The sequence below is a fragment of the Notolabrus celidotus genome, chromosome 20 (assembly GCF_009762535.1).
Source record: "Notolabrus celidotus isolate fNotCel1 chromosome 20, fNotCel1.pri, whole genome shotgun sequence".
Lineage (NCBI taxonomy): Eukaryota > Metazoa > Chordata > Actinopteri > Labriformes > Labridae > Notolabrus > Notolabrus celidotus.
This window is the reverse complement of record NC_048291.1, coordinates 1555536-1573226: the sequence shown is the minus strand read 5'-3', so window position 1 is coordinate 1573226 and position 17691 is coordinate 1555536. Positions and strand designations below refer to the sequence as shown.

The 17691-nt window shown below is 45.9% G+C and overlaps 2 protein-coding genes across 2 annotated transcripts in view; both read right to left on the bottom strand.

The window, feature by feature from the left end:
* LOC117832321 (E3 ubiquitin-protein ligase SMURF2-like) overlaps positions 1-10025 on the bottom strand; it is a 60449-nt gene extending 50424 nt beyond the window's left edge. Inside the window, exon 1 of the mRNA XM_034711412.1 lies at positions 9469-10025. Within this exon, the coding sequence (XP_034567303.1) occupies positions 9469-9520 (52 nt within the window). The 5' untranslated portion in view covers positions 9521-10025. The remainder of the gene's footprint in view (positions 1-9468) is intronic.
* Positions 10026-11953: 1928 nt separating this feature from the next.
* kpna2 (karyopherin alpha 2 (RAG cohort 1, importin alpha 1)) lies at positions 11954-17609 on the bottom strand. Its single transcript, XM_034710907.1, has 11 exons — positions 17486-17609; positions 17125-17242; positions 16878-17018; positions 15928-16016; positions 14130-14398; positions 13954-14048; positions 13558-13821; positions 13088-13321; positions 12533-12715; positions 12293-12442; positions 11954-12203 (listed from the first exon to the last, which is right to left on the bottom strand). The coding sequence occupies exons 2-11, from the start codon at positions 17179-17181 to the stop codon at positions 12114-12116; spliced, it is 1572 nt and encodes a 523-aa protein (XP_034566798.1). The 5' UTR covers positions 17182-17242; positions 17486-17609; the 3' UTR covers positions 11954-12113.
* Positions 17610-17691: the final 82 nt, after the last annotated feature.

Here is a 17691-nt window from a genome sequence, read left to right as displayed (position 1 = left end):
AGTATGTGCCTCCACACATGTTTAGGATTCTTGATGGGTTAGTGCGTCAGCGAGCCGAGTGTTGAAATATCACGTTTGCTTTTCGGTGCATACGCAGACGGACTTTCTCTGCTACCCAGGAATCCTGCGGTGTATTTGTTCTACTGGAGCAAAAGGTGCCATTTGAAATGTGATCCGGTGTGAATATAAACATCTCCCTTCTGGTTCGGTCTCCTGAGAGGACTGAAGGGGCTCGAGCGTCAGGCCGAGGCACGGACAGATGCCTGAAGTCAGCTGTTGGCGTCTTGTGGGTTTTGCACCAACGCAATCCCCCTTCCCCCCACGGTGAACGCAGGAGACTTCAGAGACCCCCGTCATAATCACATCAACCCCGTGTCCATCCAGGTTCTTCTGAGAGTTACTCTCAGGTTACGCTCCTCCATCAGACAGACGGGGAGAAACTCTGACCACCCTGCATCCACCACTGATTCTAAGGAGAACCGAGCAACCGTCGCATGCGAGGATTGTTATCAGAGCTAATGAGACTTTAAGCAGACCTGCTGAACGGTCTCACCTGAGCACTCTGACGGGGGACGAAAACAATCCCAGACATCCCTTCAAACAAACGAGGGAGGAAACCAGCTGAAAGAGGTAACGGCTTCAAACAGACATCAGAGGAGGAGAGCAAATCCTCCAGATGGAGGGCTTCACTGAGAAGTATGAGGAGCAAAATATGGTGGCCTAGCAGTTCAAGTGTGTGCCCAATGTACACAAGGCTATAATCCTTGTTGCAGCGGTCGCTAGTTCCCCTCTAAAGCCCTACAGCGTAGGGGGTAGGCAATGGCGTATGCTATGGGGTAAGCAATGGGGTATGCTATGGGGTATGCTATGGGGTAGGCTATGGGGTAGGATATTGGATAGGCTATCGGGTAGGATATGGGGTATGATATGGGGTAGGATATGGGGTAGGCTATCGGGTAGGATATGGGGTAGGCAATCGGGTAGGATATGGGGTAGGATATGGGGTAGGATATGGGGTATGATATGGGGTAGGCTATCGGGTAGGATATGGGGTAGGATATTGGATAGGCTATGGGTAGGATATGGGGTAGGCTATCGGGTAGGATATGGGGTATGATATGGGGTAGGATATGGGGTAGGCTATCGGGTAGGATATGGGGTAGGCTATCGGGTAGGATATGGGGTATGATATGGGGTAGGCTATCGGGTAGGATATGGGGTAGGATATGGGGTAGGCTATCGGGTAGGCTATGGGGTATGATATGGGGTAGGATATGGGGTAGGATATGGGGTAGGATATGGGGTAGGATATGGGGTATGATATGGGGTAGGATATGGGGTAGGATATTGGATAGGCTATTGGGTAGGATATGGGGTAGGCTATCGGGTAGGATATGGGGTATGCTATCGGGTAGGATATGGGGTATGATATGAGGTAGGATATTGGATAGGCTATCGGGTAGGATATGGGGTATGCCATGGGGTATGCTATGGGGTAGGATATGGCGTAGGCTATGGGGTAGGCTATGGGGTAGGATATGGGGTAGGCTATGGGTAGGCTAAGACGTGGGCTATAGTGTAAGCTATTATAGGCTACGACGTAGGCTATGGGTAGGCTATGGGTAGGCTATGGCGTAGGCTATGGGTAGGCTATGGCGTAGGCTATGGGTAGGCTATGGCATGGGCTATGGGGTAGGCTACGACGTAGGCTATGGCGTGGGCTATGGGTAAGCTATGGCGTAGGCTATGGGTAGGCTATGGCATGGGCTATGGGGTAGGCTACGATGTAGGCTATGGCGTAGGCTATGGGTAGGCTATGGCATGGGCTATGGGGTAGGCTACGATGTAGGCTATGGCGTAGGCTATGGGTAGGCTATGGCATGGGCTATGGGGTAGGCTACGATGTAGGCTACGACGTAGGCTATGGGTAGGCTATGGCATGGGCTATGGGACAGGCTATGGGGTAGGCTATGGCGTATCCTCTCTCTGAATGAGGGCGCAGAAACTCCCCAAAAGAATACTTGAACAGGTGTGTAACCGGCATCTGACAAAGGAGGAGAATCCCTCCACCCAGCATCATATAACCAATCAAACAGCTTTACTAAAAAGTGCCTGATGAAAAGTTTGCTCCTGTTGGTTATGATATATAAGCGGGCGTCTGTAATTAAAGAGGATCCACACTTGACATTGGATATGCATGCAGCCGCCTTCGATTAAAATAAATACCCTGAAGCAGAGTCTCTGACTTCAAAGGGAGCGAGAAATGGAGGGGCGAGAGGAACAGCCAAACGTCAGCCAGGCAGGAGGAGATATGAGGAGAGCCCGCGGATATATAAAATCACTCTCAGTGGAGTTCCCCTCCTGCACATTCACCGCTAATCCAGTTCTGACCCATTAACCAGCGCGGCCAGGTTAACCGAGCGGGGCTTTGAAGAAGGTCTTTCCCCAAACTACCCTGCAGGATTAGCAACTTCTGCAAGGCTGAGAAACACGACCAGTGCAGGCTCATAACGCTGCACAGTATAGATCCTGAGCTTTTGCATGACTCATCCTGTACTTATTTACCTTCTTCATGAACTACAATTAACCCTAGCCTCCAGCACGCCGACGATGAATCACAACAATGGAAAGAAAAGATGCAGGTGAGCTTTTAGAGACGTCTTAAAATCAATCGTCTACCTCTTATGTGAGGATTGAGAAGTCCATCTCTGTTCGGCTTCAGACTGTGAAGTCTGTGCAGCTTCCCAAATGGATTCTCTCTCAGGGGATGAATGCAACTTTCAATAACACAGATACTCTCTTCATTAAGCTTCGTGTGCTAAGAGAGGCGATACCGTATGATGCAAAATCCCCAAGTGACAGAAAACGTGCTGCAGTGACGATTTCCACCGTTTTTAACCAGTTCACAGAGTCTCTAACCCAAACATGCGGCTCAGATGTTCGAGCTAACTGTGTGGACATTTTAAAGTCATGAGTACATTTTTATTTGTGCAACATCCTTCCACACGCCTCCTTGCAACTTCAGAAACACCCCCTGGGGTGCAGGCAGTCCTTTTGGGAGTCACTGCTGAGGGACAGTGGAGTGAAAACAGATCACAGCGAGTGATTTCTCTCCTCTCTCTCTCTCTCTCTCCCTCTCTCCCTCTCTCCCTCTCTCCCTCTCTCACTCTCTCACTCTCTCCCTCTCTCCCTCTCTCTCTCTCTCTCTCTCTCTCTCTCCAGCTCCAAATGAAACAGGATGTGTGGAAACAGGAAAATATTATCGGTTGTTAATGTTACAAAGCAACCATTCTGAAGTGTTGATGCTCCGCTCAGCAGGAAGAGCCCATCTCCCCAAACCGCACACACACACACCGCCCCACCGCCCCACCGCCCACTAATCAAACCCATGACACGCTGGTATAATACAGTCTGTGAGCCACACACAAGACTCTCAGAGTCCAGCTGAGTCATAGCAATCCTCTCACTTTGTTGTTACAGGGGAACCTTAAAAAGGGGGTTTCTGGGCGGTGCTGCTCCCCACCTGTCAGGGGTGACGTTTGGACAAGTGTTGGGGTCTGGGGGGCGCTTCCTCTCTCTCTCGCTCTGTCTCTGCTACATCTGGTCTCCTCTGGGCCGTTGCTGGCGTCAGTTGAGGGTAGAGCAACCGCAGAAGTCTTTGTTCTGGTGGAGGAGCAGCTGAAGCAACAGGAACTCCAACTCCATCCAGCCAGTCAATTAACTGATCGAACAATTTCACTTTATGTGCGTCTCTCTGCAGGAGGAGGGGAGATGTTTACAAATGATGCGCAGTAAAAGCTCCTTATGTGATTTATTTTGCTGCTGGTGTATTTATTTTCTTGAAACTGTACGTGCACGATGAGCAAACAGCTCGCCACATGCGGCTAATCACCGTGTATTTACAATCTATCCTGTCTGAACACCCAGATGAACCCAAATCACTTCCATACAGCCACTCTGTACAAGCGGCCACATGAATGAACCAAGAGCCGCCTCAGACCACATTAAAGGGGTCTTGATCATCAGGTCCTGAGCCTCCACAGCCCCATCTGTGCCCAGCTGTGGGGGTTTCTGCTTCAATTATCCAGCACCCAAAGACCCCCGTCTGTAGGCTTCAGTCTCTCCAAGAGAACCAGCACTGAGAGGGAGACTGAAGACCTTTCACTTGGAGGAGCACAGAGGGCCAGTGTGAGGTCCCCGGGGGTCTTTGTAGCGTCTTTAAAATAAGTCTGTTTTATTCCAGAGCAGCATCTGTGTCCATTCAGCTGCCGGTCGTCTCACAGGGGAGAGAAGCGGGGAAACATTTGCGGTGATTTCATGAAAACTAAAAGCGCAGGTCGTTCTGTTTTTGAGTCTCGGCTGCAGAGCCGTCACATCCAGCTTAACGTGCAACAGCAGCTGATGAGCTGGAAAGAAAGACACATGATGGAGAGATAAAAAAAAAGAGTGAGGAGGAAGCCGTTACGTGAGGGCGGGAGTGAAATATGCTTTGGACTCGGTCTGAAGGGGAAGAGGCTTACAGTCGGAAAGAACAGGAGTGACTCAGAGAGCAGAGGGAGAGAGAGGTGGGAATGAGAATGGAGAATTCAAGGGAATCCCACAGAGATAGCTCTCCTCGCCGGGCCGCGCCGCGCAAGAGGATTCAGACGAGCAAACCATATGCTTGACGAGTCACATGGCGAGTCCCAGCGGAGACGGAAACGGCAATAAATGTCAGGAATCTGGATCAGAACAGAATATCAATGAGTCGTCAGCTCATTTATTATTCTGGTGTTTCTTTCAGGGTAGAGAGCGGAAAGACATCTTCACCTCCAGATTCCACCAGATCCGTGTCCGGTCCGTCACAGCACCAGATCTGATAGGTTTCTATTCTAGTCAATGTGTTAACTTCCTCTGGATCCACTCCGTTGTGTTCCAGCTGAGTCTCTGATCCAGCAAGTTGAAGACCCCAGATTCAGATACACAAGACTTGAGGGAGAGGATGCCGGAGCACGATGCATCAATCTCAACAGAGCAGATGGAGCAGGACAGGAAGTCAGGTTTCACCAAAACAAAATGAAAACATCCGGTTAATTTTCAGAATAAAACACTCTGTGTTATCACCAGATCGTATTTCACTTAACTACAACAACAAACCAAAGTCATGATGAGCGGAGCCAGGCCTGGAGTCAACAGGTCAGAGGTTTTCAGAGGACCAGAAAGACAACATGGATGAGGAGAGGAGGAGGAGGAGGAGGATCCTTGATTCAGGGACTCAGAGCACGGAGCCGGATCACAACAGATCTGGTGAAACACAGGAATTCCACCAGATCCATCTCTCTGGCTCCGTGCACTCTCGTCCTTCAACACCCATTTTCTGAACGCAGCACCGAGCAGGACCACAGGAAATCTGGAGTCATGTGACCGAGGTTTCCCTGTAGTCATCACTGAATCAAGGATTCTCCTCCTCCTCCTCCTCCTCTTCCTCTTCCTCTCCTCATCAGAATCAGAATCAGCTTTATTGGCCAGGTATGCTTGAACACAAGGAATTTGACTTTGGTAAACTGTGCTCTCTTTGAACGAAGGCACAAGAAGAAGGCATAAAAACGCAACATGTACAAGAGAGTGCAGTACCAGGGCGACCGTCAGAGGCGCCATCTTGGAATCACCCATGGGGGTGAACAGATAGACTAGAATAGAGACCGATCTGGCGGAAGTCCTGTGTCATACTCTACCATGCATTTCAGATCTAAACCTGCACAAAGGGTCTAAACTAAACCACAATGATGTACTGTAAGTGATGACTCTGTGTTTAGTTAGGTGTGTTTGTGTCACATGATTTAAAAAGCGATCAGCAGTGGAGTAGAACAGAAACCTGTCCCGTGTAGTCAAGGGGCACTTCTCACCCCGAGTGTTAGTTTTAGCAGCCTGCTTGCCATACTTTCCAGTTTAATAGCTAGCAAACATCTGTAACATCTGGTTCACATGGCGGAGGTGGGGTTTGGGGGGGGGTCGCCTGCAGCACAAACAGCTACAGGCCTGTTTAAAAAGTACAGCTCATCATTCACAACCTGCCTGGAAACACGTCCACCGGCAGCTACGTGTCAAAAATCACCTCCAGTGCGCGGCTACGATGTCGCAACGCCGCTCGGCGGGCGTATTACTCCCCGTGCAGCGGTCTAATCGGCGCGGTATACACAGCTGCGCCGCCGCCACGCTAAACAAAGAAACATTTAATGACAGTGTGTAGAGAAAAGTCTCCGCTAGACGTGAGCCACAACACAGCTGCATTCCTGCACAGCTTCCTCTCCAGGGGCCGAACATGCCGACCGAACAGCGCTGGAATATTACATAAGTCGGAAAGAAAATCGCTCCTGAGGAGTGACTGCATGTGGTGCCGGAACAATTTCCACTCACGGAGAGAGAGAGAGAGACAGAGAGAGAGAGAAGTGATGTTACCTCTCAGTGGTTTACAGTCTCAGTGCTGGATCACTCAGCATCAGGAGATCTCTGTAAGGTCCAGCTCTTGGTTTTCCTTCCTTCTCCACAGTGGACTCACATTCTTCACATTCTTCCAGAGGACCACTGCGGTCCATCTCCGACTGCAGGGACGGACTGACAGACTCAAGACTTCCACATGAAAGAGGTCTATAGATGTTGTTTTTTGGGGGGGGTGACATGTCTCCTACAGCAGGTTTAAAGTTTCTGGAGCTCTGTCACAGATAAATATTTCACTTCTTTTCTTCTAGAAGTGCTTCAACACAACCGGGGAGATATCATGTGATCAATGTGAACCAATCAAATCCACAAACACTCATGGAAATGTTCTCACTGATCATGACGAGTGTTCGGTGACACCGCTTGTGAAATAAGTCTTAACGTTTGAAGGTTTCTGCACAAACTTGCAACAGCATGAAAGATGGAGACCCTGTTGTTGATATACATCGACCGCTTCATTTCCAACACATAACCAGGTATGCACTCGTTCATTTCCTCCTGAGTGAAGGTTTTACTTGAACCAATAATTAGACCTTTCTGCCTCAGAGCCGTAGCACCACCAGCATCTTTTCCCCACCAGCGTTGTGGAGCCATGTTTAGTCCAAACGCATCTTATATTTCGTCACTCTGGGAATCAGAAACCGTCCAAATGCATCCAAGACTTCCTGTTTCATGAGGACGAAAGGAAAGCATAATTTTTTAAGAAGAACTAACTATTCAAATAGGAAACTTCCAACACTCGTCAAGACCAAGTGGGAACCTCCAGTCTCAAAATATGAAGTTAAAGCGGAGGTGTTACAAACTGCAGTTCATCGAGTGTCCACTAGAGGCTGACTGCAGAAACACAGAACCCACATACACACCCATTCAAAGAAGATGATCTTTACAGCAGAGATTAACATGTTCACAGTCTGGTTCAAAAAACAGTTTAGGTCTGAGTAGATCATTTCTGTATCCGCACACACTGTACAGTTGAATTTATTCTTCTAACGCGACAGTTCAGAAGATATCATTTACCAGTTTTGACCAAATAAGGGCGTGGCCGACTTGATTGAAAGGCGGGCACTCCGTAGCTGTTAGCAAGGAGGCTAAAGCCCCGCCTCTTTACCTCACATAAGCTTGGACGAAGTTAGGTTGATTTCAGCATTTCCAATATGGCATCCTCCGATGATTGGCTTCAGAAACAGACGGGTGACATCAAGGAGACTACGCCTATTTATGATGCAGGATATGGTCATGACACAGTTTGTCCAGCAGGGCGTGATCAGACTACAGAGATCAGGACGCTCTAGGAGACGACTACTACAAGAAAATCACATCACAATGTCGGACTGTGTTTCATCTTCTTTGGTGAAGCTTATAAAGCAGCTTCCTGTTCAGAGCGAGGTCGTATCAGTGCAGAGTTGGTGCACAAGCTGCACTTTAAAGGGCTATTCCAACACAAAATCTGCAGTCGTATTCCCTATGATGTTAAGAACTGATTTGCTGCATTAGTGCGACTAAAACTGGACTTTTACAACGCATGTAAACACGTTAGTCTGACTGAAATCGCACTATGCTGAATTTCTCAAGATAGAACGACACTAAAACTGGCCTTGGCGTTCTGTGCATGCTCCACAGTTTGCACGCCAAGCTTTGACTCAGAAGAAGAGTGGCGTGCATGTGTAGGAGGAAGCCGGGTTGTGCACAAAACCAAAGCAGAAGAAGAGGAAGACTTAGAGACAGCATGCTTCTCATTTGTACAAAGAGTAGAGTACCAATGAGGTGTAACTCTGTCCAAGTTTTCACTGTTCAACCAAACTGAAAGGGGGCATATCGCCACCTACTGCAGCGGAGGGGGACGTACTTTCACGGGACAAGGACAGTAGTTCCCTAATGAAGCTATAACTGTAGTTCCACATGTAAACATGCCAAACATTAAATGTCAGCTTCTCTTTTCTAACCTGAAACCCTGAAAATGAGGCTGAGGCTCGGGGCGTGACGCCCTCGGCTCCTGCGCCTCCAGAGCCTTAAGTCCATCTTGTTCAAATCTGCCTCCCGAGTTGTTTCCACTTATTCCAATCAGAACCAGCACCAGTTTAAATATTTAATCTGGCCCTTCCTGGGGGGAAAGACCGCCGTGGACTTTGATTCAGGTCAGATGCTGGATGTGCATCAGAAGAACGAGGGGGCAGCTGTCGGCCACTTCTCCCAGTCAAAACAGCGCGCTCTCATGTAAACCTTTCCTTGTGTTTACATGAGAGGGGGGAGAAGAGAGAGGGGGAGAGAGCTGGAGGAGGGGGGGAGAGATGACCAAACAGAAAACTACTCTCCATGAAGAGACTGAACTTCAGGAGGAGATAAAGCAGCTTCACTCTGACCTGTTTGAGCAAACACACCTCTCAATGGAGGCAGCTGTCTGTCAGTGTGCAGCTATTAGACGCTGCCAAACCTTCATTTTCAGACTCTTGTGACCTGTGGAGCTGCCAGGAACCTCAGCCCAGACTTGTTCTGGTTTAAAGGCTTTACTACAGGCAGGCAGGCTAGGCTAACATCAGCTAGCCAAGTTAGTGTGAATATCTATGAGCAGAAGAGTGTAATAATAAAGTTACACTCTCATACTGACACTTTCACATGTTGTGATTACATAAATATGTAATAACATGAAGTATTGTTGTTATAACAGGGTGATAACCTGCTTAACATGAGAGCAACACACCCGTGTAGTGCAGGGGGTGACAACCAAATGGGTCTGGCTACTTCCTGGAGCAGTAGTATCCATATTAAGTGTTAACTACTGATTTTTTTGTACACATATTATCAGTTTTGACTAATGCTGTAAACATAGTGATATAAATGTGTAGTAGGAGTTATTAAAATAGTTAAATCGCATATTAAGACCCGGCGGTTAGCCAACTCCATGCCCATGGGAAGTGTTCCCACCAGCAAGTAGACGGCGCCCTCCTAGCTAGAGTGTATGGGGAATGTAAACGGGGATTTAAAGCTAGCTACCTGTTAATCGCAGCTTCACGGGGCCGTTCCTCCGGACTCCTTGGTTCGACATGTCCTCCCGGGTCCAGCCTTCACTGCTCGGGGTAGAAACTGTGTGTCTATCGGTGAAGAAGATGAAGGTTTATCAACCTCTCCGCCAGGTTTAGACAATAATGGAGTCAAAGCATAGTGGCCCGGATGTGAAGTGAGTTTCCATAGCGAAATTAAAAAACTGTAAAAAGAGAGAATGTGTCTGCAGCAGGGAGCCGTCTTCTCCCCGGTGTGAGGACCTGCTCGGGGAGGGGAGGGGGGGGTCTCTGGAGCTGCTCTGGGGTCTCTGGTTTTATCTTCACATCCTCGTCCTCCTCTCTGCTCGCTGAGAGCTGGACTGGTGAGCCCTCCGGTGCAGGTCCCGGTTCAGGAGGCTGCTGCTGCTGCTGCTGCTGCTGGGAGCCGACCAGTGATGACGACACACCGGGGGGGGGGGGGGGGGGGCAGTTTTCCAACATGTCAAAAAAAAATCCTCCAACATGTGGATTCAAAGATGTCTGCCAACCCGCACTTGTTATGGAATTTATTTCGACACATGTTTTTGGAGCGCCGGGGTGATGGAGGCTCTGCTGAGATGTTATTACTAAACAGAGGACCAGGATCAGGTCTTTATTGATCCCACAGGAGGTTTCAGGGAGGACAGATGGACTATGTAAGGAAGAAAGGGAGGGAGGGAAAAGAGGATAAGTACGTGGAATAAAGGGAGTTAATATAAGGTGAATTAAACTTTAATAAGCCTTCATTAGCAGGGGTGGGTTCTGTCTTTTTTGGGCTGGGGTGGTCCAACTGGGGCCCCTACACAGGCAGGGGTGGCCAGGAAATATGTGCACACTCACATTAATAACATTTGCCTTCTCTATCCTCTCTATCTTCTCAAACAGAAGAGGATTGGAGCCGCTGAAAAAAAAGTTGCAAAGGTTGTTTTTTTTTTGTTTTGACATTAATATCAGAATTATTACTTTTTGCACAGAATTTAAAAAAAAATACACTTTAATTCTGACTTTAATCACAGACTTCTAGAACCCTGACTCTGATCTCAGTTCTAGATTCTGACTTTAATCTCGATATTCAAGAATCCTGACTTTAATCTCAGAATTCTAGAATCCCGACTCTGAACTCGCAATTCTAGAACCCTGACTTTAATCACATAATTCTAGAACCCTGACTTTAATCACATAATTCTAGAACCCTGACTTTAATCTCAGAATTCTAGACTCCTGACTCTAATCTCAGAATTCTAGACTCCTGACTCTAATCTCAGAATTCTAGAATCCTGACTTTAGTATCAGAATTCTAGAATCCTGACTTTAATCTCAGAATTCTAGACTCTTGGCTTTAATCACAGAGTTCTAGAATCCTGACTTTAATCTCAGAATTGTAGACTCCTGACTTTAATCTCAGAATTCTAGAATCCTGACTTTAGTATCAGAATTCTAGAATCCTGACTTTAATCTCAGAATTCTAGACTCTTGGCTTTAATCACAGAGTTCTAGAATCCTGACTTTAGTATCAGAATTCTAGACTCTTGGCTTTAATCACAGAGTTCTAGAATCCTGACTTTAGTATCAGAATTCTAGAATCTTGGCTTTAATCAAAGAGTTCTAGAATCCTGACTTTAATCTCAGAATTCTAGACTCCTGACTCTAATCTCAGAATTCTAGAATCCTGACTTTAGTATCAGAATTCTAGAATCCTGACTTCAATCACAGAGTTCTAGAATCCTGACCCTGACCTTGGAATTCTAGAATCCTGACTCTGATCTCAGAATTCTAGAATCCTGGCTCTAATCTCAGAATTCTAGAACCCTGACTTTGATCTCAGAGTTCCAGAATCCTGGCTTTAAGCTCCAAATAAATTAAAACTGAGAACAAGGAGTAGGACATGTTTTTTTGTTGTTGTCTGTGACTGACCTGTGTTACTGTTGTTCCTATTGATCTCAATGTAAATGTTATTTTGTGACCATAATTGAAAAACAAGTCAATTTTCTGACAGAGCAACCCCCTTTGATTACGCTCATGTCCATCAGAAAGAGAGGGATTAAAAAAAGAATGTTTGAAACAACAGGATTCTTTGAAGACTCACTGGAGCTTTAATTTTTAAAATCTAATGTTAGACTATTTTTGGTTCTGTGGGAACCCTGAAGAGAGGACTAAGCTTTACCCAGATACAATAAGTTGATGCAATACAGGTTTACACTGTAGCAAGAAGACTTAGGGCGCCCTCTGCTGACTGGCTGCAGTATAGGTTCCATTCTAACAGATGGAACAAGGGGCAAACTGTCATTTAAATACATGTTAAATACATTTCTGTTGTGATAGTTAACTCTCATCATGATTTATGTCCTAACAAGTTTAGTTTTATATATTTGATTGTAAGGATGATTGACAGCCCTGCTGACCAATGACCATCAGTCTGTATCATATGCTGTCATGTTGAGACAAGAACTCCGCCCCCACATTATTCAACATCTTTATTTACAGTCATGTTTTATCAGTCACGTTAAAACAGTATGTACACTCACACAGAAACAGGAAACAGTGACATGAACAGAACAAACAGCAGAGAGAGAGAGAGAGAGGGGACAGTACAGGTGAGGTCAGAGGTCAAAGAGAGTTCTAGAAGTTGAAAGTGCTCTGGGTTTCTCCGATGTTGAAGGCGTACGCGTCATCGGTGGAGTCTGGGGCGACACACTGAACCTCCTCGTCCTGTGGAGAGTGAAAAGGAGACAACATGAGTCAGACTGTTCATTGAAAGGTTAGTTTAAATCTGTCAGAGGTCCCTGAACGTCTCTCACCTCCTCTGAGAAGTACTTCTCGATCAGGTTCAGAGCCGCTTTATAAACCATCTCATTCTCGTGAGCCTGCAGCGCCTCAATCTTATCCAGACCGCCGCACTCCTCCACCATCAGACTCAGCTTATCGGCCTCCCCGATTTTATCCCCGGCCTGAAAGCCAAACACACACACACACACACATCAGCACAAAACATCTCACAAAAACCTCCATGTCCCTGAATGCATCGCCCCTGAACTCACCATGAAGATGTTGGTGATGGCGTCCAGGATGACGAGGACGGTTTTGCTGTCTTTGGAGGCGAGCAGGTTGAGGAGCGGCTCCAGGACGTTGGCTTGGACGAGGTAGACCACCTGCTGGATGGTGCCCCCGCTGGTGAAGTTAGTCACCGCCCACACGGCCTCTTTCTGGGTTTTGTAGTCGCCCTGCAGAGAAGAGGAGGAATGATGAGTAACGCGAGTCTGAGCTGAAATATGTGGTCCAAGCATCTTGTGATGGTTCCTTGGCGTGTGTTTATCTGCTTCATTTATTGGAACTATTGTGGAGGAGGTTGTGGAGCAACTGAGTCCAAGAAAAATCTCTCCAAGAGACCAAGGGAACTAAAAAGTGTGTCCTAACTTTAATTTTTTTTGTGCATGGAGCAGAATTAGTCTGCAGCATGCTCATAGATAACTGTCTGTTTGTGCATCTTTACAGGATGTGGATAAAATCAAAGTTTACTGCTGTGATCGATGCATCTTTAATTCTCTCTCCTACATCAGCTGCGATCAAATCAAAACAAATACTCCAACACGTACCCTCACGAGCATATCCACCATGTACGGGACCAGTCCGGCGTTGATGACCTCCTGGATTTGTCCGTCCTTCCCTGCGGTGATGTTGGACAGAGTCCACGCCGCCTCCTTCTGGATGTTGGCCTTCTTGTGGCGCAGCAGCTGAGAGAACATGTTCAGGGCGCCGGCGTCCAGCACCGCCTGAGTCTGCTCGTCTGTGCCGGTGACGATGTTGCCGATGGCTCGCAGCGCAGGAGTCTAAGGAGGGGGGAGAGAGAGAGAGACCATTTGTGTCAGACTTCAGGCTCAGATTGAGAATCTCAGGATGAAACCTTGTTCTACTTTGTCGTGATAAGACCTGACCTCAGTAGTGTAAGGTTTGCAGACTTGTATCAGGTGTAGAAAGGACGCTTATGTGTCTTAGAGCACACCTGTACATCTTTAGAAGAGCCCTTGATTTTCAGGCTTCACACCATCTGAGACTTCATACGTACCACGACGGGCAGCTCGTCGAAGCCCAGCATCTTCACCAGACGGGCAATCAGGCCGGTCTGAACCACCACCTCGATACGGTCGTTGGCGCCGTCCGTCAGGTACGACACCGCCCAGCAGGCGTCGGCCAGCACCTCCAGGTCGTCGCAGTGAAGGAGGCGGATGAGGGCGGGTAGGATCTGCTGGATGGCGGCCATAGGAGGGGACGGGTTCTTGTTGCGGCAGAGGTTGGACAGAGTCCAGGTGACATTCCTCAGGTAGGTGGTCTGCAGAGGAAAGGAGAAGAAGGTTGAGGTTTGGAGGTTTTATTGAGCGAGGGCGCCCCCTTGTGGTTGAAAGAGGAACAGAAATGATGGAGTTACTTTTGAAATACAGATGGAGTGTTTAATAATAATTACATTATAGACGGAGAGGTCAGGGACGGCCAGCAGAGTGAGCAGAGGGACCACAGCTCCGTGCTTGATGACCCGGTCTCTCAGAGCAGATCCATCACCTGCATCACAAAGAGGACTACACGTTAGGACTTGTTCTCTGCGTGCTCGTGACCTCATGAGACGAAGAGGCGTTCACTTACCGGCGATGTTTCCCAGAGCCCAGACCGCCTGCTCACTGATGTGCTGGTGAGGAGACGTGACCAGGCTGATGAACGCAGGGATGGCCCCGCCCTCCACCACGGCCGCCGTCTGATCGGACGTCCCGGAGGCGATGTTGGTCAGAGCCCAGGAGGCCTCGAACTGGATCGGAGGGCAGTCTACGAGTCCCAGGAAGGAGACAAACTTGGGGATGAGTCCGACGCTGATCAGCTGATCGATGGGGGGGTGTTTGTCACGGGACAGCAGCTTCCTGAGGTCGGGACAGATCAGATGAGAGTCATTAAAGTGTTTTCAATAAGAGAGATTTACAGATTCAAACACAGACTGGAGTTTACTCTCATAGGAAGCTCCCCTCTAAAACAGGTTTGATTTACAGATACATCATAATAATAATAATACTCATGCACCTTTATTAATACCTTCATTATGAGAACAACATCTGTAACATTATGTGTTTTATGTGTATAAATATATGGATATTTTTTCTCCCTTTTCTATTTCTATGATTTTAGTTATTCTTATTTAAACACACATTTTTAAAGATGTAATTATTTTCCATTATTTGTTTAGATTTATTAATATACAAATGATTTATTAAGATGTAGTTTTTTATTTAATGTTTTATTATTATTATTTAAAATTTTCTGTATTGAAATACATGATTTTAAAGATGTAATTATTTAATATTTATTATTATTTAATTGTATTTATATACATATGATTTTTAAGATGTAATTATTAACTTTATATTTTATTATATATTTTTTCTGTATTTATATGAATATAATATTAAAGATGTAATTATTTATTTAATGTTTTATTTTTTTTATTTCTTAAATTGTATTTATATACATGATTTTTAAGATGTAATGTTTTATCATAATTTTAATTTGGTTCTTTTTAATTTATGTACATGTGTTTTTAAGATTGATTATTTGGTACATGTATCATTATTATGAGTATTATTATTTTTTATATATTTACACTTCTTTTTAAAGCTGCTGTGAGGAACTTTTGTTTTGTATTGGTTCTGGTGCCCCCTTGTGGACAAAGTGATACCTCTTATTTCTTGTCCTAAACATGTAAAAGTAGTGTTTTCAACAAAAACAGCATCCTGTTGTCTTTTAAAGCATCCTGTTGTCTTTTAACAGTCAACTTTATCAGGCAATGTGATTATTTTCCATGAAAACAGTCAAATAAAGTCTGTTTCTGAAGCAAGAAGTCCATCATCTGGTCTGGGACCTACCCCTCAGGGCGGTTTCAGGCATTAAAAATGACAACAGAGAAGGTGTCAGTGTTGCTGCTGATGGTCTTGTTTGCTAGTGAAGGTCATAAAGAGGCATCAGTATCATTTTCAGTCTGTTTCTCAGCCAGTTCAAAACTCCTCACAGGGCCTTTAAATTCAAATTTATCTTATTATTATTATAATTTAAATAATTTATTTTCTAACTATGTTTAAAACACTTAAATATGTTTGAATATTGGTCCTGGATGTAAAGTCTGTGTTTTGCTTATAAAACCAAATCTTGATAATAAAGAAGAAACACACATGATTGATGGAAAAACACAAAAACCTGACTTTTTAGATGATCCAGTCACTGTCACTGTTTGTTATTGCTGCATGATATATTTTGGTAAGGAGCTCTTTAAAATCATGATATCACACGGGTGCATTCATTCAGTGGTGCGCTCACTGATTCTGCTTCATCTGATGTTTTTACAGGTAAAGGAGCGACTCTTTTCTCCTGATGGTGCATTAAAACTTTGAAGTGCTCTTACCGTGCAGCCTGTGTCGCCTGGAGCTGGGAGTCAGCATTCCCGCTGTTCACTCCTGTGAGAATCTCTTCAACCGTCCAGTGCCTGACCGCCTGTCAACGTGTCAGAGGATAATCAGGACACAGAGAAGCTGGAGAGAAAGTCTCTGCAACATGAACAACTCCCATATATAAACCTGATCCAGAACCACCAGAATTATGGCCAAGCTGTCGTCTCTGATGGACATTTCTTTCCTATATATATTCTTGTTCTGTACACCTTCTTGTTTGCTGCTGGAACTCCATGAATTTCCCCGTTGTGGGACGAATAAAGGAGGATCTTATCTTATCAGAGACTTCTATCACTTCCCCAGAAGAGGAAAACTGTCCTGTGGTCTGATGAATCAAAATCTGACATTCTTTTTGGAAATCATGGACACTGTGTCCTCAGCTCTAAAGGAGGAGAGGAACCACCCGGCGTGTTATCAGCTCTCAATTCAAAGCCATATATATATACAGGTTTAGGATCAACATATGCTGCCATCCACATGATGCCTTTGTTTGGTTCTTGTCAGCTTTATGACTTTTTCAGAATCTGGGTTTCACTGTAATTTAAATGTATGCATTTCACACACAAGTATGATTACAAGGCACGTAAAGAAAGTGTAAAAACACGTGTGTGTGTGTGTGCATGTGTGTGAGGTTTAAGTCTATATAAAGGAAGCCACACCCAGTAGACATTTCAAAGGCTAACCTGACACTTCAATGACAGCGTATGTTATTGATTTTGCAGGATTAAAACCTGCTTTCTCCTGTTATCTGTAATATCATGATGTTTTTATAGAGGCCTTGTTATTTAATGCAGAAGACAACAGCTTTCAGATGACATGCAATCAAAAGAATAAATAAAAAAAGGAGATAAGTCACATCAATTCTTCCATTTCTTTGATTATTGGGTGAATCGAGAGCTGGTACCTGACAGTTCTGGGTCCTCTCCTGCAGAGGGGAAGTGGCCTCGTCAGGACACGCAGACACATTCCTCCTCTTGAAGATCTGGTCGTCCTTCTTCGCCTTCCTGAGCTCCACGTTCACCTCCACCCTCCTGCGGCGAAGCTCCTGTTCAAGTTCAGAGTCACAACAAGAGTTCAGAATCGAAAACCTGGACCCTGAAGAAGGAAAAAAAAACCCCGACCCAGACATGAAGCTGCAGAGTTGTACTCACATTGGCGTCTTTGCCTTTGTTCTTGAATCTGTTCAGACGATCTGCGTTCTCAGCCATGATCAGGGGGGGAAGAAGAAGCTCAGCAGGTGTGAAGCAGGAGTTTGCAGATGTTTAAATCCTGCAGGAGAAAACAGGAGAAGGGAACAAAATGACTTCAAGCTGCCTCGTGACACTCCGGGGAGAGCACTGACACACACGTCAGGCTTCACAGAGAGCCAGATAACATCAAAACAACTCCAACATGAAGTCAAGTTCACTTAAATATTACATAATATAATTAAATATCACATAAAGTAGTTCTTCCTCTAAATAAATCCTCATTCCTTCAGTTAAACTTCAGGAAAGTTCAGCACATGCTCACCTTCTCGTGTCTGGGAGGATGTGATTCTCTCCCTCAGCTCACAGACCTTTAAATTTCTGCTACAAACGCTCCTGATTGGTCAGTTCGAGCGGCGCGCATCCCAACGCGTGCGCTGATTGGTCGGTTTGAAAAATGTCACCACGCACAGGAAGTGATGTAGCCGCGCGGAAATATCGCGAGAGTTGTACTCGTTTGAATCTTATCGC

What these genes read in the sequence shown, in the direction of transcription:
- kpna2 (XM_034710907.1), bottom strand. Translation starts at nt 17,181, where the DNA reads ATGGCTGAGAACGCAGATCGTCTGAACAGATTCAAGAACAAAGGCAAA. An exon ending in CAGGCGACACAGGCTGCACG is followed by an intron (nt 14,399 to 15,927) that starts GTAAGAGCACTT and finishes TCCCGACCTCAG; the next exon opens with GAAGCTGCTGTCCCGTGACA. An exon ending in TGGTGGATATGCTCGTGAGG is followed by an intron (nt 12,716 to 13,087) that starts GTACGTGTTGGA and finishes TCTTCTCTGCAG; the next exon opens with GGCGACTACAAAACCCAGAA.